The sequence below is a fragment of the Gymnogyps californianus genome, chromosome 6 (assembly GCF_018139145.2).
Source record: "Gymnogyps californianus isolate 813 chromosome 6, ASM1813914v2, whole genome shotgun sequence".
Classification (NCBI taxonomy): domain Eukaryota; kingdom Metazoa; phylum Chordata; class Aves; order Accipitriformes; family Cathartidae; genus Gymnogyps; species Gymnogyps californianus.
The window spans coordinates 31,857,812-31,882,940 of record NC_059476.1 but is presented as its reverse complement, the minus strand read 5'-3'; the positions used below and the strand labels follow the sequence as shown (position 1 = coordinate 31,882,940).

At 42.7% G+C, this 25,129-nt stretch overlaps 1 protein-coding gene across 1 annotated transcript in view; it reads right to left on the bottom strand.

Annotated features, from left to right (window-relative positions):
- The window catches only part of GRID1 (glutamate ionotropic receptor delta type subunit 1), a 556,760-nt gene extending 531,837 nt beyond the window's left edge, over positions 1-24,923 (bottom strand). Inside the window, exons 1-2 of the mRNA XM_050898995.1 lie at positions 24,845-24,923; positions 22,461-22,616 (exon numbers count right to left, since the gene is read on the bottom strand). Of these exons, the coding sequence (XP_050754952.1) occupies positions 22,461-22,616; positions 24,845-24,923 (235 nt within the window). The remainder of the gene's footprint in view (positions 1-22,460; positions 22,617-24,844) is intronic.
- Between the last annotated feature and the right edge of the window lie 206 nt (positions 24,924-25,129).

Sequence of the window (25,129 nt, the reverse complement as noted above, 5' to 3'; positions counted from 1 at the left end):
AAACATTGTAGCTGATCACAGGGAACTGAGGAAAAGCCAGGGAAAAAATGGTAAAACCAAGGACAGTTAATAGGAAAGCTGAGAGTTATTTTAAGTAAAAGTGATCCACATGCACTGAAATCCTGCTATTTTTTGTGATTAATCAACTAATTAAGTATTACTGATTGCTCTGCATAAAACCTCAGACAAAGTTGAAAACATTCTCAAAATAGGTACCACTGTGCAGCCAAGTGGTTGAAGCTTTGACAGGACCTCACCAGTTTTCTATTTAATTTGGTCACTCACAAGACCTGCTATTAACTTCTCTTTCAGATTCAAAGTCTGACACCAGTAGTGAAGGGACAGCTAAGCTCAGAAAACTTTTGGTGCAAACTCATCGAAAAGCAATCAAAACAGCAATTCCAACGACTCTCTCACGTAGTAGTGCAGCCAGCCACCCCGCCCCCACTATCTGAAAACATATCCCTCAGGTCAAACGCTGCAATGCTGTTTCCTGATCTTTTATTCTAATGCAAATGGAGAAAATAAAAGCATTTCAAGTTCTTGTAGTGAAGGCAAGATATCTCTGAATAAAATACTTAAAAGTGTGCTGAATATTCTTATCAGGACTTGTTAATTAATTCTCACAATGTTCCTCACAAGTAGGAAGAGCAGAAAGATTATATTATTACAGAGCAACCATATCAGTATCTATACAGCGATAGACAATAAAATGGTCTAGAATAGCTAAAATATTTCAGTTTAAGAAAATACAGATTTACTGGAAAGTGACGGCCTTTTTTTCCTACTTTGAATAAAGACTGAGATTTTTAAACTCTGCTTGACAAGCCTGAAGCTTATAATCATCCTGAACAATCAATGCATTTACATGTACCTATCTGCCTCTTTGAAACATCCAGGCTATAAGAAACTTTGACATTGCTAAAATGACAAAGACTACATGTGAAACAAGTCAGTACCAGTATCACCTTGCCTTTCAGTGTTCATCTAAATCCCTCTTGACAAAAGCCCTTTTAGAGTCCTTTACAGTGACACACAGCTATTATACAAAACACAAAGAAGGTTTATATCAAGCTAAAAACTTTGTCTAACCCAAGTCCTCCTCCTTTGCTGTGCGATAGGCTATAGTTTGGGGGTTTTTACCGATTTCAGTCATTAGGGGGTATATGAAGAAAAAGAAAAATTCTCTACTCTGCAAAGCTTTTCCTTTTTATGAGTTCTTATGGCCCTGTGCAAGCAGTGATCTCCTGTTCTTTTCAAGTGTCTTTATGGAGACTTCTGGGAAGATTTCTCCTCGATAAGAAGGCTTTGAGGGGCTGTAAGTCAGACACACACTCCTGAGCCCTTCATGTCACCAGGGATCTGGGTGAGGAGTATTATCTCTCAAGACTGCTTCGAAAGAGAAATCCACAGTGCCATCTCTAGAGCAGCTAACAGCTCCATCTCTGAAGCCTCCCATTAGACGTAAGAATGACAGCCTCTCTGTTTCCCATGCTTTAAAAGTGTTCCCTAATCAAACACACAGTGCAGGTACACAGCAACCTCCCTAGATATCCTTACCATATTTGACACCTCCTTATTTTATTCTGAGCCTCTGGCTAATTAGTCATTTCTGAACAGGAAATGTTCAGTAACAAAAAACTCAGGCTTGCAAAGGTAAACCCAAGCACCATAGCTATTTCTGAAGAATTTGGCTGAACAAATGGCAAGAAGAAAAGTACTTTCAATGGAAATATGCCTTCTTTCTGTTGCACCAAATCATCAGGAACTGTCTTTATAGCAAGTTACAAGACATACATTGTTAGGCATCACAGCAATTCTTAATGGGATTCAAGTAGTGTTAAAGCTTCTGTAGAGTCCTTCCTCATGAAAGGAGATATTAAATGGAGGGTTCAATATTCTGTGAGAAATAAGGACACTGAGATGGTCATTTAAGTACCTGATTGAAGAGTTCCAGTGCAAATGCAAACACAAGGTTATGTGTCAGCAAGTGCTGCAGGGACCTTGTGCCTTGGGAGCTGACGGCAGGGTCATCTAAAGCACAAGACCAGACTGGCAGGAGTTGGGCCTGCAGGTGAGATACCAGAGTGGTCAAGAAACTACTGTTCAATGCCCTGTAGGGTCTGCAATCAGCCTGTCCTAACTGCAAGGATTTCGTGAAGAAATTCCTACGAAGGACAGTTTTAGCATAAAACAAGACATATCTTTTCGGAAACTCTTACTGAAAAAAAGAAAATTGCATGAAAACAACAGGTTTAAATCTCATAAGAGACAGTAGAAAATAAAGACTAGTGCTAAGAACAGTGACTCTGTCATAACAAAATAACATCCTTCCCTGTGTATTGCTTACAACAGCTAGGAACACAGAAAAAGGCTCCCAGAAAGAAAAGGAAGTGTTCCCTAATACGTACATAATCTGCCTAATGGTGAGCAGCTCTTTTTTATATAAAAATATACACACACATACATATATATATGAATTTCACAGAAGTGGGAGAAATACAGGCCAATTGATTGGTTCAAGTTCCAGCTTTTGGGACTTTCCTTGCCTCAGCTTGTACCTTCCTTGCTGAAGTTAGAAGGAAATTTTGCCCACATACACAGACTTCAGTAACAATTCTCAAGAAAGAGACCAGACGATCAATCGTGAGCAACCCAAAATATCCTGCTCCTTCATTAGACAAAAAAGTCCCAAAGACAGTTTGTTAGGTACTTTTTGTGACTGGCCCCCAGAGTCAGACCAGAGACCTCTGAAGACTGCCTGTCTGCAAGCCTCAGGAGCCCCCGGCCGGCTGCCCAGGCAGCAGACCCAGCCGCACCGCTCTTCTCCTGCCTCCTTCCCACAAGGAGTGCCTGCACCGAAGCAGGGACACCAGCCAGGTGTAAGGCAGTTCTGCAGTGGTGGGACAGCACCGGGTGTGCCTCATCCAGCCCTGCACCCAGCAACCATTGTCTATAGGGAAGGCAAAGCCCACTAAAGCTTTTACCTAAAAAGTCACATATTTTCCATTTGTTTTTAAGTCTTCTAAAATGTAATGACGTTTTGTTGTCAGATATCCAGTTACACTAAAAGAATAAACAGTTCCTTGGAGATTATTTTAGTTAGGGGTTTCTCCCAAATATTTTCAAAATATGAAACAAAGGGAACTATGGAGGGTAAAAAAAAGCAGTGGTTCTGTCTATAGACTGCCACTGCCCAAGCCTGATTAGCTGCTTACTTTTCAGACCAAAAATATTGCTTACCACAAGAAGAATCTGCACTGACAGCAAGGGTTTCCTTGGATTTTATTTGGGAGAGTGGGTAGAGGTAACAGAAAACATCACTGTCACCAAAAATTACACATTCTGAGGCAGGAATATTTTTTTTAGTAAGAAGTCTGCAACAGAAAAACTGCATTCTATTCATCTTTCAAAAAAACAAAGATGAAATAAAGGATTTTTCCAACTGCTCTTTCAAATTTCATGGAATGAATTTTTAAAAAACAGGAGTTTAATTTTTTTTGCATTTTCTGTTTTACATTTTCTCAGAGGGATGATAAAGGAGCAAAGATGCCTACATGTCTTTTCAAAAAACCATTCTCACATTTTGCTGCTGAAAGTGCTTAAAAACAAATGATGGATCTCTAATCCACTATGGAATGCATTCTGTGCTACATGTAGCCATTTTTGTGTATTAAAAAATTATAGGCTCAGAACTCTTATCTTCTGTATGTTTTGTACTATCCAGTAACAGCAGCTACAGCTCTGCCATATCTCTTGCCATATCTGTTTCTAGATTCACTTTCTGAAGCTATGGTAAATTAGTAAATGCAGTGTGGCGTTTTGGAGTAAATAGACCCTTTCTCTTGTTATAGTTCAAGGATATTCCTAAGAAGGGATACCAAGCTCCATCTGCATGGCTGGCACTAGGGCCTGGAAGAACCTTGTAGGGAATTTTCTGTTTTCATTCTCCCATCGTGCATACTTGGCTAGCTCTTGCTCACTTCTGTGTAATAGTTGGCTATGAGCTTAGAAAAACAGCTGATACTGATTGTAAATCTGCAAACAGACTCTCCTTGAAAGAGCTAGATACTCTCAAACTCAAATCAAGACTTTGAGAACTCTGAACTCCGCAGATCAGACACTTTAAAGCCTCTTTTTAGGAATTATTTACCAATCACTAGTAAAACAGGCAATGAATTTTTAAAGCTATGTTTTCTATAACTTTTACAGTCAGACTTAATACCTACTTCAGTTACCATAACAAGTGTTGCAACAGATGCTTTTGGGTTTAATGAAGACAGTCAAGCAGATTTATTGCCTGTTTCTTTCTAGAGGCGACTGAATAATTTTCAACAAATAACTTCCTCCAGTATAGACTTTATTTTTGTGCCTCTATTGAATAGCATATATCACACTGCAGTTCTTTCTCTTAGAAAGACTGTAAAGACTTCAAGTCTTCACAGATCAGTCAAGTCTGCTGTGACTTACAACTTAGCTAGAAGCAGTCACTCCAGTGACACAGTCCTGGCTGTCTTTCTCTAGCCAGCTAAGCATGCCATCACCTGTGAGATGATCGCCTGTGTCTGAGCTAAAGGGGTGTAACTTTGAGAACACTCAATATTCCTTCAACTTCGTTCATGATGCAGCTCTGCCTTTGAAATTATTTTTCCATTGGCTGTGCATTTTGGAAATATGGACTCAGTTCCTACACAGGCAAAGCAGACTATGTATCAATCATATGGACTGTTAAGCAGAGACAGCTCACATAATCTCAGCAGTTTAGGCAGAATTGAATTTTGATGCCACAAGGATAAGACGTTGTTTCTGGCCAAGTTCGGGCTGCTTCTACCATAGGAAATAAATATGAAGGGACAAACCACAGGTAAAGTCCCAGTGGTGCACTCAGGTGAGCGGATCCTATTATTACTGATGTCAGTTGGGAGACAATGGAAAGTATGAAGAGTGGTGCTCCTTCCCTGCCCCCAGCAACAGCTGCCTTTCCCAAATCCCAGCCCTTCTCATGGGGCAGCAGCAATGCTGGTAAGCCTCACAGAGCAGCCAAATTCATCACTAGAACTAAAGCTGATGCTACGCTTACAGTCACTTGCCCCAGAGCTGCCTGCTTTGCATGTGCCTTGAGCCATCCTGCCTTTGAGCCCATGCATGTGAGAAGTTCCTCCCATGTGCAGGATCTGCCTGGGTGTACTGGTTTCGGCTGGGATAGAGTTAATTTTCTTTTTAGTAGCTGGTATAGTGCTGTGTTTTGCATTTAGTGTGAGAATAATATTGATAACACACTGATGTTTTAGTTGTTGCTAAGTAGTGCTTATCCTAACTCAAGGATTTCTCAGTTTCCCATGCTCTGCCAGCAAGCAGGTGTGCAAGAAGCTGGGAGGAAGCATGGCTGGGGCAGCTGACCCCAACTAGCCAAAGGGATATTCCATACCATAGAATGTCATACCCAGTATATAAACAGGGGGGAGTTGGCCAGGAGGCGGGGATTGCTGCTGGGGCATCAGTCAGTGGGTGCTGAGCAATTGCATTGTGCATCACTTGTCTTTTCTTGGGTGTTATTTCTTTTTTGTTGTTATATTCCTTTTCATTACAATTATTATTATTATATTATTATTAGTTAGTAGTGTATCTTATTTTACTTTAGTTATTAAACTCTTCTTAACCCACGAGTTTTACCTTTTTTTTCCCCCCTCCTCCCCGTCCCACTGGGAGGGGGAGAGGGAAGCAGCTGCGTGGTGTTTAGTTGCTGGCTGGGGTTAAACCGTAACACTGGGGAAGAATCAAGTATCATATTTCAGAAATACCTGCAAAAGATTTCAAGCAACTGCAATAAGCATAAGCAATGTACCAATTTAATTGCTTTGTTGTATAAGATGCCCACTCACTGAGGCTGAAGAGCCAAGCTAACTTGGAAGGAAAGAAGAAAAGAAATGCATCCCAAAGCAGATTCTCACGTGTATGCCAAGCTCTACTACACGTGGCAAGGTAGAGGTGCAGGTGCAAAGCTTGCATCCTGTACCTATAGGTATCCCTAGGACTGGATCTGGTTCATGTTCACAGTACTTACACTGTTTTGGTCACAGGTCAGGTCTAAATGCATGTGGGCCTGGAAAGCTATTCTATGCACAAATTCTCAGCCTGCTTGTAAAAAATAACTGTGATTTGCACTATTTAAAATCAAAGATTTGCCACGGGGTTACATGTGGTCTAGAACCTCAGCTGTAATGTGTCTGAGTATCAAGCCAGGCAAAAGTTCACATGGTTATTGATGGTTATAAGGTTATGTTTTCAGATCTCTATGAACAGAAAGCAAGCAGGTTGTGGTCCTCATACTAAGCTTCTATGAACTGAAGAAGGCTACAGAAGTATTTAATAAATTTAATCAATTAGAGCAGAAAAACATTACCACATACACTGATTTCCTGGAGAGATTTATTCATATTTCTGAAAAAAAGCTAAGTTCCTCAAAATCCTCACAGAAATAATCCTTTCTATTTTTTAAGTAAATGGTCTGAGTTTTTACAAAATCATCAAATAGCTACTGTGTGCTATTAATGACAACAACATAATCAACTTCAAAAGTTCACATGCAATCTACAGAAGGAAGAACTTCCAAGAAATTTGCTGCAACCAGTTCAAATGAGGCACATGGGTAGGAACATGCAACTCCTATGATTCCGTGACTCAGTGCCGATATGATATTAGAAGTACTCGGCAACATTGTTGTACAAGAGAGGTCCCATTGTAGTGCCCCGGCATTAACAGCAGCAAAACCCTTGAGAATTTTCCAGGCCTTGTCAGCCCAGACTGCCTTGATGAATGGTATAAACAGAGGATTAAATAATCACTCACTAGTTTGCAAGCACTGAAGTACAGCTATTAAAGATTTCTAGTCTGCATTATGACAGTGGCACAGTCATGCTTGGCAAACAGGCCAATATCTGAGCTTATGGTTGTCAGACGTCCCAAGTTCCCACATTCATTTTATATCTCTGAGTCTTATACCTCCAAAGACCTAGGGTTCTCCTCCTTCACATTGTATTTCCCTACAGAAAACAACCAAGACTAGCAAATTCAAGGTGGTTGTTCATCTGCTTGTCAGCACTTAGATAATGGCTTGTCGTTCAGCAACATCAGTCAATTTTTCTAGTCTTTGTAGTTGGCTAATGATAGGACAAACCCTCAGTACTTCAAATAAAGATTTAACAGACCATTTTAAGGAAAATAAACATAAGCATGAGGCCAATGACAGTGAGCACACTGTCATTTTATGGTTGGACTCGGTGATCTTAAGGGTCTTTTCCAACCTAAATAATTCTATGATTCTATACTTATGCTCCGCGTCTGGGGGACAAAGCTGGAAGGATGATCTGGATCACTGACTCCAATTCTCTGCAATCACAGGAAAATACAGTCAAGGGGTCAAGAACACATCAGTCCTGTGAACATCAAGCATTATTTCCTAAATGTTCTACCACTGGTTTCAACCTGTGGTTCACAGATCAATATAGGCAATTAAAAAAAAAAAAAAAAGGAAAAAAGAGAAAATCAAGTCTGTTGTCAGTAGATTTAAATTATCACCCCTCTCAGGAACTTTTATAGAGATATAAAAAATAAAAAAGCTTGAAAACAACTGGCCTACTGCCATCCCAAAGTCTACAGTAAGAGGCCAAAGGCCAGAAACACAATGCAACTCAAGAGGAGAGCAGAGGAAATTCAGGCCGTTATGCTGGCCCCAACAATATCAAGAAATGTGTTATGTCCAGTAATTCAGAAAATCCCGAGAAATGGATCACAACCCACACAGCACAGAAAGTAAAAATGAAATAAGTAGCAGGTCCCCACTTATCTCACCAGGGAGAAAAACTCCTTCACAAGTCCACATCTAGTTTAACCCATTTCTGGTTTAAGCAAATGCAACATAAAAGTTGTATAAACATAAAGTTTTGTCTTCCTTACCGTGCTATATAGATCAGAACTTGGCAAGCACATGCGAAACTGCATTGGGACTCTCATTTCTCTTCACCTGGTAATTCTCATTCACCAGCAACCAGAGTTAGAGTGAAACTTCCACAATTTAAAACTTTATCCAGGACCAGCATCCAGAAAATCAGTTGACCTTTCTCTGTATCAAGATAACTAATACTCTCAACAAGTTTACTTCCTATATTAATATTTCTCTATAGAAAAAGAGATAAAATAAGTTTCCTGTAAAATCTCATCAAAAAGAGAATATAATTATGGGGAGAATGGAATAATCCTTTTTTAAGCCAATATATCCATCTTGAGACAACCTTCAATATACTTTAGAACATTTCAAGAATTTTATCAGCATTTAGGAAGGAAAAAGAATGCCTTGAGGCCAGTCCTGTCAGCAAATATTTCCCATCTTCAGCTTAAATCTCAATATTATTCCAGATGAATGCATTGCAGGCACACTTTTTTAAAGCACTGTGAACACACTATTACATTGATGGCCACACTTTTCCCATGCGAGCCATTATTTGCAAATATGGATACCCTGGGAAAAAAGGTAGCTGGTAATCTTTTGGAAAGAACACAGACACACTTCATACTAACAACCTCTCATTAAGAAACTCAAAGGACTTCTTAAAATTAGATTTATGAGATCAAGACCAAAGTACATCTGCATTTGTCTGTCTCTATGGTTTCATGCAGATAATGATTTTGTCATATCTGTTAGAAAACTTTCTGGTCAAAAGCTAAAATAATTTGATGTGGGTTGTTTTTTTTTTTTTTAAACATCAATATAACATCACTAGAAATATTAAAAAAAATAAAAGAATTGCAAAGTTCGCATACATACAGACCTTTTTTCAGGAGAGATTTCATTTTCCCTCATGCATGCTTATTTGAGCTTTAGACCAGCTTCCCCAGCTGGTTTGCATTTTGTCAACGGTATCATAAATTTTTCTATCAATTCTCAAGCTGTCTATTAACATTGTAATAACATGATAAATCTTGAAGATCCCACTTAAAATTCTCAGCTTCAAACTGCATTTTCCAAAGGCCCTAGGACCTATGACTATTTTCCAGTTAATCTGATAATCTGACAAGCTATTTGCAAATCATACATTCAAAGCAACCCTGAAGAGATGGAGACATATTTTTAAAAGACAGAACTCTCTAAATCCATGTATTTATTTGTATTTCCTAAGTCCAATACACCTCACCGACAAAGTAGTTGGGAACAGATTTAAACAGCAAATTGACACAAGCCTTCATTTTGCCTTAAGGCACTTTCCAGGGGCACTGGAGCCAACAGGGCCTTTCCGGCTGTCACTATGCTCTTCTGCATTCAAAGAAACTCCTATTTCTTCTTCAACCTCAGAGAGAACAATCTTACCTTATTAGTTCACCAAATTGTCCCAGGAAGTGAATTGAGTGATGCAGGTTCACACCTTTTTCTGCCTGTCCCTTGATCATCTTGTAACTGAGTTTAACTTGAATTTAACTAGGTAAAGTGTCGTGTGTATGTATGATACATATTTTTCTCTAGGGCCTTGTACAGTAGTTCTCTGGTCTCATGCGCTGCATTTTACAGTGTACGAATTTTACAGTTAACTTACACTCCATGCACAGGTTTTGTACAGAGGTAAACTACACCCTTGGGCAACTAGCAGTGCTATTTCTGAAAAAAATAAAATAAACCCAACTTTATACGTTATAAGTCTGTCAGAAGTTACAGACTGTAAGATTTTCTCCCCCGCAAGCCCAAAAGAACATCAACATTTTAAAGCACATTTTCTCTTTTTACAAACATGAGAGATCCAAAATAATTTATTTCCCTATTAATTACCCCACATAACAGCTTATTCATTTATTTTTCTGGGAAAATAAATTTCAGAGCCAAAAACATCACACACATCCTGCTCCAAGCCTTCCTCTTATACCATCCTTTAGCCACTTCCACTGACTCAACACAACCACCCATAGCTTCTCAGGACGAGACAAGACTCCAGTTTACAAATAGCCTCCCTACAGGCCAGCAACAATAAAAGACCAATTAGCAGGATTACCAAAATCCAGTTTAGAGCCCCATTGCCACCGTGAGTGCAGGACATGAACTCCCATCCCTGACCAACAAACTTTATTTCTTGCACATTCATCAGGCGCTTTTCTGCATGTTGAGCTGCCTAAAGGACAACGTCTCTCTGAAGATAATTAGCACAAGAAAGAAAATTAAAAGGCATCAAAATTATGACAATACATAACCTGACTTCTAGTTCATGGACATTTTATGAGGTATGTTTTGACCAAATTACCATTTTAGTCTGAATGCATTTAACTGCCAGCGTTGCCAGAATGCCCTATAGCAAATATAACTGACCACTGTTGTACTTTCTTTTCTACATTCCTGATATTTTGCCATTCTTTAGAGCTACTGTGATGCTCTCGAGGAGCACCTCTGGCTTCTTGTCCATGTGTGTTCTCAATTTCCTTATAATGTCAGAGATACACAGCTTTAAAGGTTAAAATATAAAATAAAATAAAAAAGAGAGGAAGATTACCCATCATATCAGTGAAAGCAGGATGAGAGACTTAATTCTGTAATACAAACCTCAGGCTCACTGCAGCAGGTAACATAGAGGAAGCTGTGTGAAACTTAAAGGTTTCTCCTGGCGGTCACTGAAAGGCGGTAAGTCTCCCAGAGACACACATTTCATTTCCTTAATGCAGTTCCACTTCTTTTAGTGTAAATGGAAAAGACAAAACCTTAGTTTTTTCATGCAGATATAGTAACCATTTACAAACCTTAGAATATGCTCTGAAAAAACATCTGTGTATTGCTGCCAACAGATGTTGTCATTGTGATGATTAAAATACAGTGGAAATAGAATAATCCAGCAAATCACAAAAAGCATGTTCATAAAATCTATGGCACTGAGCAGCGGCAGGGAAGAGGGAAGTACGGGGGGAGCACCATGCTACCAAACAAGAGAAGGCAGGCAAAATACATCAGAATGCAGAGAAATAATTTACATTTACAAACCTCACTGGGAAGTAGAATGATGAATCTGCTGTCCATATAAAATAGGGCATGGCTGGAAGTGGGGAGGTGGGTCTGAAAAGGACAACCACAGACAGGAAAGTATATGTTTTGCTAGCTAGATGCCTTTGAGAAACTGGTGTTTTGGTGAAGAACCCCAGGCATAAAGATACCAGCTACAACTGTACGGTCCCCAACTTGGCAATAGGACACTAAGAACAAACCAACTGGATAACAGAAAGAAGCCCTTCCTGTCATAAATATCAGGTTACTGAAAAAAAATCTAATGAAAGACAGCAAACTACCTTTTGAGAACCAGGATTGCAGATTTGATTCAAAAAGAATCAGGCATCACTAGTCATTGCATTGCCCCTTGACTCTGAGTTTTAGCTGATATTATGTTTTATTTTTAAGCAACAGTGTAAAAGCAAAGAGGACACACCATGGTCACAAAAATGTAAACTGCCCTCAACACATGACAAGGCATTAAGCCTTTAGAAACCCATTTGTGAAGCAATCTTGCCACACCAGTGCCACTGCCACGGGCAGAGAAGGGCGGGAAAGATTACTCCAGCCACCTGCTTCAAGCAGGCTGTCTCTAATCACGCTTGACAACAGCACTTCTGCTTGCCTGTGCAGCTGACTCTGTGAGCACCCATCCAGAGGCAAGGCAAGACCCCACTGGCTGCCAAAGCACTGCAACACATTTAATGGGTGCGCTGACTCATGGCTGAGGATACTGCTTGTCTAGAAGCCTTGCTGCAAGACCTTCCTCCCAAGTGTTCCCTAAGAGTTACCACACACAGCCCATCAGCTCCCTTACAATTTGTTGGGGTTTTTTTACAGAAAAGAAAAAGCTAGGTAGGGCTGAAACGTGAAATTACTTTTCATGCGGACTATACAATGCTTTAATCCAGATACAGGCACACTCATTTCAAGCTGCCCTGGACAAGTGACTTTCTGCAAGCAGAGGTTCAGTCAACCTCAACTTCTGCTAGACCATATCTTTCCCCATCTTGTCCTGTGAGCACACTTTGGAAATGCCTTTTCTTCCCTCAGGAAGGGAAATGCCTGCCACAGGCTGATTATTTGCAGACTGATTACTCGCTAACGCTGTGGCACCCCTGCTCTTCTCCAGCCTCTTTAAAAATCCAGACCCATACTATGCAAGCATCTCACTCAGACCAGAGGAAGCGCAAGCTTTCTCTGGATCTGTTTGGGTCACTAATTCCTACCTATACCAAAAACACTGTTACTTCTACAGTAACTGAAGTACTTGAGGACAAAAGCAAGCTGAAAGAAAAGAAAAATAAAGTTTCAGTAAAAATAAACTTAAAGCAGATAATTGGGTTGTTCCCTTTTATTTTTTTGTGCACTTCGATATCCTAGCCCTCTGTGTTTTGACCCTTGCAGACATCACATCCTAAGTTCCTTTTCTCTGAGCCTCTCAGATAACTGTTCTCATTCCAAAAATATCCTCAGGTAGGATAGGAAATGAACAAAACATCAGTCCTTTAGATTAAAATGCAGCTAATATTCCACACAAGACAATGCTCAGTTTATACCAGAGTTTTCTTTGGAGCTCTAAAGCATTTTTTAAGTAAATGTAAAATTAAGTCAAGGGTTTGCAAATGCAAGAAAAGACACTGAGAGGCTCTGTCTCCCATAAACCAACTCCTCTGTCCACCATCTCAAGTTTCACCTTTATCCAGGAGCAGAGAGGTTAAGAAAACAAAGGGCTATGGAAATGCTGCTCTAGATCATTACACAGTTTCTCCACTGAGAGTACTACCAAGCAGCCAATAATTGGTATTTCCTAAATATCAAGTAATGGTATAGAGTCATTTACCCACTGACAAAGACAATTCTCATTAACTTTACAAACATTTGCTTATACGGAAAATCCTTTTATTCACTTTCTAAACAAGAACAAACCAGATTGTCAATGAGATTTTGAGGATATTGAAAGTATTCCATCAGCAATGCTACTAGTTAAAATCTCAAAGACTCAGATAAGGAAGTTAAAAAGCAGAGGATTAAATGACTGAACTGAGAAACAGGATACATAATGAGAGCTTGGACCCACTGGGAGTTTTTTGGTTTGAGCTTGTTGTATTTTTTAAGAGAGAAAGTAATTTCTTAGATATTATTCTGTTGAATATGGGGGGGGGGGGATGATTGTTTTCTTACTGTCCTTTTACTCCCTCTATGAAAGGTTGCTAAGGGAATGGTTCTCAGTAAGGTCAAGCAGTAGAAACCCTACTGTGTGTTTTAATGCAGCCAAACACCACTTGAAATTAATGCCTCTTGGTTCTTTTTACCGTTAAGCACTGGCTGTTAGTGCTTTCTAGTATTAATTCTTACCGCATATCTGACTGTATAATGTAATAGGCAAAAGGAAAAAAAAAAATAGACGGGCACCAAGATGCCACAACAGGCTCAAAGGAATGGAACTTCACAAAAGCGGGGCTAGTACAGACAGCCTCTTTCTGATAAGACAAACCTTTCAGGCTATAAAAAGCATTCCAAACTCACAAACCTGAACACAGTTTCAAGCACAGCAATCAGGTCTCCAAATTATAATTAAATGCAAGCTATTAGGAAAAACATAAAAGAAACCCTTTCAACATATTTCTCATTTCAGATATTTATTGCCTTAAAGTTACATAAATGAAAGAAATCTTGGCATATTAGCATATCATTATTATCTGCCTTTGAAATGATTACAGATCTACATATGATATAAAATGAGGTTCTCAAAATGTTGCATGCTATTTAATGGTCTCACTTCAATTTTCTCATGGACAAGAATCCTAATAACCAAAGAGTTACACTAAGGATCAGCATTAGCTGCTCCCTTTCCTCAGTGAAGAGTGAAATGGAAAGGATTCTCAGGATGGCACCTAGATTTCAACTTCAGAGCTGACACATTTTTGTGTAAGGTAGTCTGCATAACTTGTATGTGCCCCGTGCGTAAAATGTTGCATTCCTTGGTCTGAAACCTGGCCTCTTTCAACAGGTTTCCAAATTGAAAGAACCACACAGCACTTCTGTATGTAAGAAAAATCACTGCAAGTTCTATTACATCAAAAAAAAAAAAAAGTCAAAATGAAAAATTTCATTTGTAAGCCATTTTTCAAAATCATCAACTCAAATATCTGTAAATTATGGAAAAATCTCTTGCCAGAAAAGCAATAGCTGTGTGGGCCATTTTCATTCTAGAGGGCACTTTCAGATAAACAAAGACATCTGCTAAAAAAAAAAAAGTTTAATTTCATATAAGACTCACACAGCAGTATGATTCCAACAATGCATTCTAAGTAAATCTTTTCTGAGGGGCAAATTGAAAAACCACCTCTAAGCATGAGATGATGGAGACATATAAAGACACAGCAGGAATTCCCCTCAGAGGGAATTTATTATGAATAAAAGTATGAAAAAATTTTTGATCTTTGCCTAAAAAATTAAGAGGAGTTTGACTATGGTTCCTCTGAAATGGCAAAAAGTTAAATCCGAAGTAACTATTTCAGACACAGTCTTAGTGTGCTGTAGTCTTACAGTGAGGCACTATTGTAGTTGTATAACTAGGCTTTGAGGCTTTGTTTTGTTTTCCTTCCAGTAAATAACTATGGTAAGCCATAAAGAGTTTTAATAAACACGATGATATCCCCTCTGTTCAAAGAATGTGTGGTTTTAACTCCTTTCACTGTGTGGCTCAACCATAGCATGATAAATCACATCAAAATATTGAATTCATCTCATTCTGCAAGTATGAAGGTATAATTTAAAATGTAATACTTAGATAGTCAATCCTCTAATCATCTGTAGCTAGAAGATTCTGAACGCAGAAAAGCTCAAGGCATATTCCCTGCTGGACACATTACAGTAAGTCTAGCACTTAAATTATTTGTACGGGGTATATGGTCATGCATGTATATGTATATGCATATATACAGATTGTATTTCACAATTTAGGATCATTTTCTTTAGCCATTATTTTAACTAGATCAGGCTGATGTGGTTTTGTATACTCATTTCACATTTACAGATCGTCCTCCACAGTAATGACTGAGAAAAGCTGCCACAGACAAACAAAGCACTCAGAAAACTATTTTCTTCAAGAAAAAAAAAAAATTAAAAAGAGAAACAGACAGAAAATCTTTAACCCTGAAACACAATCACTAATATTTTTATGAACACTGCTTATTTCTGATCTTTTGGGATAATTTCTAGCATGCTAGTTAATGATGTAGCATATTTTCTATAATGAAATCCTAGAATAAGAAATCCAACTGCAGCTCCTTGATAAATGAGCAGGATTGGCAGCAGCATCAGTGGGAAAGACCATTAGGTACCAAAAAAAGAGTTGTAGCCTAACCTGCAGCTCCTCTTGTGTGTGAGACCCTTAAAACAGACGGGTGACCCACACCCAGCATGGAAATAAAGGTATTAGCAAGTCTGCATATTCGAAGAGAGAGAAGAAATGAGCTTAACCTGTTATGCAGATGGAGGTAGTGAAAAAAAAATCTTTCAGACAAAATAAAAACCTTTTAACTGCAAAACATGAAAATAACAAGGGGTTCCCTATCATCCCACAGCAAGCAGGGGCTGAGACACCTCCTGTGGCAGGCTGACCATGCCACCTCCCCATCACCAGCCTCCGCTGACCGCCGAGCTGGGGCAGGACTCTCTGCTCCAAACAGGTCCCATCCACGCTGTCGGTGTTTCCACGAAAAAAACCTTACTACCTTGGGATACTAAGCTGTGAGTCCACAGCAGCATCTCTTTCTTCCCCTGACTCCTCACTGCCTGCTGCACCCTGATGCATGGCACTGTCTGGAGCTCACTCCCCAGGCAGCTCAGCCCCAGCCTGAAACGATGGGAGCCTCTGCAAAAGCAGAGAACACGGCTGGGGTGGAACTAAGCCCAGTACACCCTGAAAAAAAACCCCAAGCTGTAGCAAGGATGTGTTTGAGTGGGACTGCCTCCCAAAAGTACAAAATATTTTGCACCTGCAGTTAAACTGTGACCAGAACCTGAATAGCTGTGGCTACAAAGTAACAAATCGCAAGTGGAATGAAACAACAAAACAAAGGTGTATTTGGATATTTGCCCACAGTCTGTAGCCTGCCTTCATCCTCAGCACGAAATTGACTCCTTAAGGGCTATTGACTCCTTTCCTTCCTACTGAAGACATCTGCAGGTCCCTGCTTTCAGCATAACAAAACCACAAGAATGGAAGGAGATGGGCATTTTAATTTGCTGTTTTCTTTAGCTCTGCAAAACACTCTGGTTTATAACACACTGAGCCATGCAACTACAGCGCATAAAAACACAAGCACAATGAGATGACAGTGTCACAGATATCTTCATTGTGGCAGTCCTTATCAAGCCTTGGTCTGGTCTCAGAGGGCACAAGGAGGTAAAACTGTTAAGCCCATTCGCCCCACTGAGCAACAGCTTTTAACTGCAGTAAACTAGTAGAAAAAATGTGTAGTTGCACAGCAAGGCCTCTCTGACCATGGGAGGGAACTCCTACCTACAATCTTTCTGGCTGCTGTTTTTTAAAAAGTGTTGAAAGCTTGGATTAAACCTAGAAAAAATGTACATAGCAACATGTTCTTTCTGGAGAGCTCAGAGTTCACCTGTCAAAAACTTCCAAACAAGACCCCGTACCCTGATGAAAAGAGTGTGAAATCTGTGTTCAAGCAAGCCACGGAAGAAGTGCAGATAAAGGTAAAGTTATGTGACAATGAAAGACTCGAGAGAAACCATTGGAGAAATATTAATTGACAGTATATTGATATAAACCAATCCTTTGCAATTCTGGCAGATGAGAATTTTTTTTTTTTTTAAATGTTTTACATTAAAAATCTAGGTACTGCCTACAATTTCTAGCTAGGCACCAAATTCCCCAATCCAATGCAGTCAAATCAATAAAGCTTTGTTTTTTAAAAAACTAATCATTTGTATATGCAATATTTTATGAATTTTCATCTCATTTTTTGTTTGTATTTGTTATGCTTCCCTTTCCTTTCTCTCTACTCTTCCATTCTGACATTAAAACTTCCTAACTCTAAAAACAACAGCCTTCACTTCTGGGACATGTGAAACCATAGCTTAACAAAACAAGATGTCTTACTCTGCATTTACACAAACACCTATTTGACGTAGCTTTATATGGTGCTGGATCTGGGCTTACCCAATGGCAAGGGGAGGGTTATCACCATGACCCAGGGGTGTCTTTTCATGGTTGTTGTTAGGTCTTCCTCTTCTATATTTAATAGCCACCTAAGTTTAAATTCTCCCAACAGAGAAAACAGTCCTTTAACCAAAGCCTGAAGTCTGTATTTCACCAAAACCAGGACGCAGCTTCTGGCCCACCTGTGGGTTTCTAGTCAGGGACACTTGCACTACCTTGAAATAGAGTCCCAGGTTTGCAAAAAGAGCTATGTGCAAATATCCCAAGACACATGCACACACACAGTCATGCAGTCACTCTGCTCCTCTGCAGTTCCCTACCACTAGGCAATGCACATATGACAAGCATAGATCTGCTTGGGATTTTAGCCAGATAAATAAATGTAAGAATAGCAATGGAGCTGCTGAGTCCCATTCTCCAGGTCTAGATATCTTAGGTATCTACACATTGATCAGTTTATACCTTCTCAACAAACAAAACTGTTACAAAACAACTGTGGTAGTAACTTGAAATACATGTGCTGAGCCAAGATAGTTCAAGAACTATGTGCTGATCTCTTCTCCCTGGTATCCAGTGATAGGACGTGTGGGAATGGTTCAAAACTGCGCCAGGGGAGGTTTAGACTGGACATTAGGAAGCATTTCTTCACCGAGAGGGTGGTCAAACACTGGAACAGGCTTCCTAGAGAGGTGATCGATGCCCCAGGTCTATCAGTATTTAAGAGGCATTTGGACAATGACCGTAACAACATGCTTTAACTTTTGGTCAGCCCTGAATTGGTCAGGCAGCTGGACTAGATGATCGTTGTAGGTCCCTTCCAACTGAAATGGTCTATTCTGTCTACTCTATTCTGTGCCAAGTATGTATCATTACCAAGTCCTACAGACTATGATAAGAGATCAGATTCACTCAGTGGTATACAACACAGACATCCAAAAAATCAGCAGCCCTGAGTTGCTCTGAAACCACAGCAGCATACATGGGACTGACAATAAATCCATTTATGGAACACCATTCTTGCTTTCAAATCACATTCTGATTTTCCAAATTTGTTCTGGTTTCCAGAGCTGACAGCATTTTAACATCAACAAGCACACATACAAGGCTGCTCAAATTAGAAACAATTCTTTTGAAATTGCTATGCAGAGAGAACAGCAAGTTTCAGCTCCAGGAAAGCTCCATAGATGTGCAAGCATCATCCTCTGAGAAACAGGGTTTTAAAGTTTCACAGTTTCTGAGTAACGATCTCCTTTGGATCCCTCCTCCAAAGAGCACTACAAAAGTTGAGTATTAGCTTTCCTATGCCCCAGTTTTGACCTGCAGCTAACTATTCCCCCTCCAAAAGGAACATTTTAAAAACTTACACGTTAGTTTTGTTTGTTTTTTAGTTTAAACATGCCATCACGTTTTCAAGCCCAGCTGGAGACTTGTTTGCCACCCATATGTCATACACACAGTCCCTTTTCAACACCAATGGCAGGCTAAAAAATCCCAATTTGAACTGAAAGCTTTGAAGTGTTTCTCATACCTTTGAGCTTATTTGAATCCTTGAATCACAAAAAGGTTACCACAGTACTAGCTTAAAAACACACCGCACACAAACAAGCACTTATTATCTCACATCTCAATCACTTAGTAGAAACTGAGCACATAGCTCTTTTGGAAGCAAGGATATAATTTAACATCATGTTTGTGATTTGAGCTCATTTCCTTAAAATCATATGAAAAGAACAGTGATTCCCCATGTATATTTTTTCCCATGACAGTCAGTGAAAAAAACAATTTTTCCCTCAAGTAGTTGCCACATACATAAAGGAATATTCTACAAAATGCAACGACTGCTTGCAAGTGCAAACAGACAACGAAGTCCTATTTTATGCGCACACCAGGGTCTGTGTATTCTTTATCGTTACATCCCTTGCCACTGGAGTTCCTTCCACCCACTTGCCACACTTTGGTATAGAATATGAGTTTGATGGGGCCAAAACAATTTCTTTACTTACCAGCACAATAGGATCTTGTTTCTGCAACATATATTAAAATGAAAGACAGAGACGGAACACAATTTACACTTTTTGTTAATTACTGTTCTGTGGCACTCAACACAACCATTAACATGAGTGTCCATCAAGTTTTTGAAGAAAAAGGATCTCTGAATTTTATTTACCTATTTCAGTCACCAGAAACTATCACAATAGTGCCCTTCTCTCTCGAAAACAAAGTCCCTAAAGCTTTTTTCCAAAATCTTACGACACATCTCAGCACCTTCCAGCACTGAAAACCACTCCATTTATGAAAGGCAAGGTATCTTCTGTTTGGCCTTTAGTTCTGCAAACGCACTGCTCCTACTGAGAAAACCCTACAGTTACTACTCTTCCGTGCTTCGTACCCATGCAGAAGTTCTCCAACTGCACAATAAATGCCAGGTCAAACACATGTTAAAAACTATCTCCATCAGTAATTAAAGTCTTGTTACTGTGTAATAGACCTTGTTACTTGGAGGGATGACTTTCCATAATTTTACCAGCACAGTATCATTGAAATGAAGGTCCCTGCTTGCAGCACTCTTTTAAAAAAGGACTTAAGGAATAATTTACAATGTCATCTCACAAGACCGTGCAAAAGACGCTTCAACTAAAACCAATATTTGTCGTTGGTTTGATTGCCTGAACTATTCTGGTGGTAGTATCACAATGGTCTATTTTTACTCCAGATTGGTTTTTACTATAAAAAGTTCTATCGCTATGAAACCAATGCTTGCAACATTGATTTCCATGGCACTGCTTAGAAAGACACTGCAGAAGAATAATGTGGATGTCAGGGTATTTCATGTAGCAGCAGCAAGATTCTGCGAGCAGTATGGGCAGCGGATTTGCTCGAGGTTATTTTGACTACTATACGCAATATTCTACCAAAATGAGCAGGACATCCGTACAGCAAGATACAATGAGATTTTGAATAGTCAGAATGACACCAAGTAACACTGGGCAGAGAGACACTGCTCGGTAAGAATAGCCCGGCAACTTGTACGTCCTGTGGATCATTCTGTCAGCATGTTGTGTAACAGTTTCAAAAATAGGAAATTAAATCTTAAATAAAAAAAGACCTGACCTGAACCAACAAAGCAAGCCAGGAAATTGAGCAAAGTCTGATGCTCTTCTCTTAGCTCTCCCACTGTGGCAAGGTTTTACTCACAGATAGGATCATTTCATAGTCCTCCCAAAAGAAGACACATTGACATGCCTTAATGAAGCAGTGACAGAGAACAAGTTCTCTTTGGAATTGTGAACATTCGTCAACCACTTCCTTAATTCTACAGCGTGGGATCAGTTCATCAAAGAGCAACTCTAATTGCAATGGGCACATGAGCCCTGAAAGAGCATCTTGGAAGGGATAGGAGGAAACATCTTTATTTACATATATTCAAGCAGCACAAAGACTCTGTATCAAAAAGATTAAAAATCTGACCAGAGTCTTTTCTGTGGCTTCAGCATGGATTTTCAACAGAGAAATTTCATTTTCATAGTAGTCTTCATAAATGCAATACTATTCTTAAAGGTTAGCAAATAAACCAATTAAAAAAAAAAAAAAAATCCACTACATCAAGAAGAATCCTCCAGTTGGTCATGCTTTTCTGCTTTCAACAAAACTGAGCAAAGGGACTCTGTCCACAAGTCTGTCAGCTCAGATCCCAGGGCATTCAGCATAGTTTCATAAAGTTTTACTTCCGAGAAGAGATGTTGAAAGCAATTGTTCAGCCAGCCAACTACTGTCACTTCTATGAATATGAATAAGCTCCAATATAGGGCACTGAACTTTTGCAAATGTAAGAAGATCCAATTGTTCAGAGTTAATCTTTGCCAATAAATCAACCCACCATTATTTAGAGATTTTTATTTTCCTCTGGTGTCTGACTACGTGGGTGGAGTTTTGTTTTAAAGCCCCCTTTTTCTCATTTTCATAAAGATTTTTTTCATAGCTCCTTGCTAAGCTTTCAGAGCAGGAGGAGGAATCCTATTGTTAATGGGATCAGGCCCTTGAAAATGTATATATTGCTGTTTCTCCTGAATGTGCATGATATTTACTAGCACCTACTCTGAGGAAAAAATATAGCGGAAGAAATTGTTCAGAGTTCATGAAAATTAACATTTGGTGTAATTTTGTGGCCATAATTTGCATGTACACAACTTAGACATAAATACATATGGATTAATGCAAATTTTCATAAAGGGAAGGATTCACTCTGTGCTCTGTAAAACTAAGGGTAAGGCTGGTGATGAATCATTTTTTTAAATATTCTAGTCTGGGTATATAAATAGCTCTCTGTTTCTACAATAATTACTACTGAAAAACACAGCTTCTGAAATAACCTAGGCCATAATTAACCTTGGCTTCATTAAATCACAAATAATATCTTTTTAAAGTCTTATTTGTAAAGGCAAGCTGATTAATTTAAACGTTTCCCTTTGCAAAAATCTAATTGAAATGATTTACCTACGGAGCTACTTGTCAGATCTTGTAAACTCTGGGAAGGTTTTCAGCCTGCGACTCGGCTACCTTCCCCTCTCCCTAGCCACCCGGGAGGGAGCTCCACTCCCACGGAGGGCCGCGCTGTCGCCGCCGGCCGCCCCAGCTTTGCTTCCCCTTGGGGGGCGCGGGGGCAGATGCGCAAGTAGAGGTGCCGGCTTATGTCCCGCCACCTCCGGCAGCCGTTCCAGCAAGCGTCGAGTCCTCCTGCCCGGCCCCTCGGCGCCGCACGAAACCCCCCTCCGGGCGGGACCCCCTTGTCTGTCCTGCCCCGCCGCGTCCACGCGTGGGCCCTGCTGGGGGGGACGGGGGCGGCGGTGGGGCCCGGCCTTCCCTCCGCAGAGGCGTAGAGAGGAGGCGTTTGCGGATCCAGGAGCGACCTGGAGCCCCCCTGCCCCGCCGGCTCTCCCGCGGCTGCCACCCCCAGCCTGCGCTGCCCTGCGCAGCGCGGCTGGGCACGGCTGGGCCGGGCACGGCGCCGCAGCCGCCGCACCGCGCCGTCCCTCCCCTTTCCTTGTAAGACAGCGCCAACCCCCGACCGAAGAAAAGTTTCCAGACGAGCGCCAGGACAGGTCCGGGCTGTCAGCGGCGCTGAAACCTCCTCCCCGCCTACGGGCCGGGCCGGGCCGGGCCGGGCCGGGCCGGGCCAGAGGGCCGTCCTCTCTCAGCCCCGTCCCGGCGCCCAGCCCGCCCCCGCCGTGGGTGCCGCCCCGGGGCGCTCACCTTCCTGCACCGCATGGAAGGGGTTGTTGGCCTCTATGAGCTTGATGGAGTAAGTGATTTTCTCGCTCTGGAGGATGTCGTCATTGAGGTTCAGATCCGACACCGCCTGCTTGAACACCTCGTCGTCCTTGGCAGCATTGCCTTCGAAAATGGCACCTGAGGGGAGGAAGGCGGCAGAGGGTGAGGAGGGCTCGACCCCGTTCCTCACCGGCTCGGCCCGCCCGCTCGCCGCCCCTGAACCCCCGCTCCCCTCTGGGCCGTGCAAAGCTCGAGACGGCTCGCACGGTGCCAGGCGGGGCAGCTCCGGGGGCACCGGGCGCCTGTGGGGCCGGGACCCACGCGTGGGCGGCCGCTGCCGGCTGCGCGGCCTCGTCCCGGGCACGGGGAAGCGCAACCCTCCTCCTGGCCACTTCTGCTCCACCAGCATTTAGGGAGCCCTGAACGCGAGCCACGCCGGGGCGAGGGACTCGCTTCGCCAGTGACGGGAAAGGGAGCAGGCTGGGGAATTTGACCAACTTTTTGCTCACTGCTTCGCCGCTCCCTAGGATGCTGCCTTTCGGGCAGCGGTTTTATTGAGGCTCACATGCACACACGAACGTGAAGCCAGGATTTGTGTCCAGTAACCTGGAAGCTTTAATTTCACTGTCCTGTTTATGCAGTTAACGTGAAAACATCTGGCGATGCGTCTTACATAAGATCCCCTCTCTACGGAGCGTGTGTGTGCCCACACCAGGCTTACTGCCCTGCTCGACGCAGCGGTGGGAGATCTTTTAGTGCTGGCAACAAAACAAGCAAAAAAAACGTTATCCCCCAGCCTGGAAAAGTCCTGCTGATTCACCCTGTGCGTGCCTGTGGCTGGAGCCTCCGTGCACTGCCCGTGTGAAATCACAGCTCTGCACACAGCCGCCCTCCTCTCCTGCCCACCGGACCGCTATTTCTGCGGAGAGTTAGTTAGCAAACACCACTCGGGCTGAAGTTCGTGCGGGGAGTAAGCCGAGGTGACACTGTCCACCCGCAGGAGAAGCGGGGCCGAGAGGGAGAGCCGCGGAGGCTGTTTCGCCCAGCCACCCCCGCCCCCGGCCAGGGCGCTTCCCCAAGGCGGCCCCACCGCCTCCCTGCCTCCCCGCGGGGCTGGCCCCGGTGCCGCCGGGGTCTGCCCTGCCCTGCCCTGGGGAGCGCCTCTGGGCCGGAGTCCCCCGCCGCGATCAGGGCTGACCCCGTCTCCTTAATGGCTCCGCAATGCTGTCTGCCTTGGCTGCGCCCACAGGCTCCGGAGGCGAGCGGCGCCGACCGGAGCCTCCTCCGCCGGCCCCGGGGCCGCCCCTGCCGGGAAACTTGTTACAGGGCTGGTCCCCCTCTCCTCTTCCCCGCCCCGGGTCGACAAGAGACTTTCCTCCCGTGTCCATGGAGCCTCCCCTCGCCAGGATCGCTCCCGCCCCAGCCCCCTCCTTTTTTTGATCTCCCATCCTCCCCAAAAGGCTGGTGGGAATTACGGCTTTTCATTTCCCGGCCGTACTCCCGTCTCCTCCTCTATCAACCTCCACAAGTGATTCTCTCCCCCCTCTCCGCCCCTGAACATCCTCATTTTCGTTCCTGCTGGTACCTTTCAACACCAGCCAAAAGGTGACTGCAGAGCCTCGCTTTTGCTTGCCAGGCTTCCCGCGGACATCACCATGCCTTGCTCCCAGAAGCCATAAAAGTTCACATCAGCCTTTCCTTTGCCTCTTATTCATCCCTCTCTTCCTCCCACTGCTGATCCAGCCTTCTTGCTGCCCAGGGGTTTTAATGAGATCTTATTCAAACCACAACAGTTGCGCGCATAGACACACACACACACATACACGCACAGCCGCCGCAAATCTCGCCTTTCTAACCCTTTCCCAGCCAAGTTCCTCCCCCCCCCCCCCCCCCCCCCCCCCCGCGTTCCGGCTCGGCTGACACCTGCTACGACAGGGGATGGAAACCAGGGAATTATCTCCCCGAAAGTTTTCCCTACGAGCACGTTTAGATTATGCCTCTCTCCTGCTCGGGTGTTGGGGGGTGTTTGTTTGTTTTCGGCGGCGAGGAGGCGGCGGAGGGGGGGAGAAAGCCTTTCCACGCAAACAGATCCAAGCACAGGCTCCCCAGCCACATGGGAGACCGCAGCGGAGGCCCCGGCGGCTCCCTCGCCCCGCACCCGCTCCCGGCCCGGCGCACAGCAGGCATTTCGCCCCTAACTTTGCAATCGGGGGGGGGATTCAGCTGCCTTTCTCCCTTCCCTTCTCCTGTCTCTCCGCGGAGTTGGGTTCAACCGCTGGCAGTGACATTACCGCGGTTAAACGAGACGCTCCCTTCATTTATTTATCTACCGCGTCCCTCTCCAACCCTCCCGCTCCCTCTCTTACCAATGTGGATGATGGAGTCCGCCCGCACCGAAACGCACTGAAATATCCAGGGGAAAAGCCAGAGCATCAACACTTCCATTTCCAGCCTCTCGCACAGCACATCAGCCCGGGTTTGGTGGAGAGACAGACAGGGGAAAAGAAGAAAAAAGGCGCAAGGGCAGGTGGAGCAAGGCAGCGGGCGCGGGGGGGGAGATGCCCAGAAACCCCTCCTTAGAAAAAAATCCCAAATTCCCCCAGCACCCCAAGAATTTTCCAAGATTGAGGAAAACGGGCGATGGGGAGAGG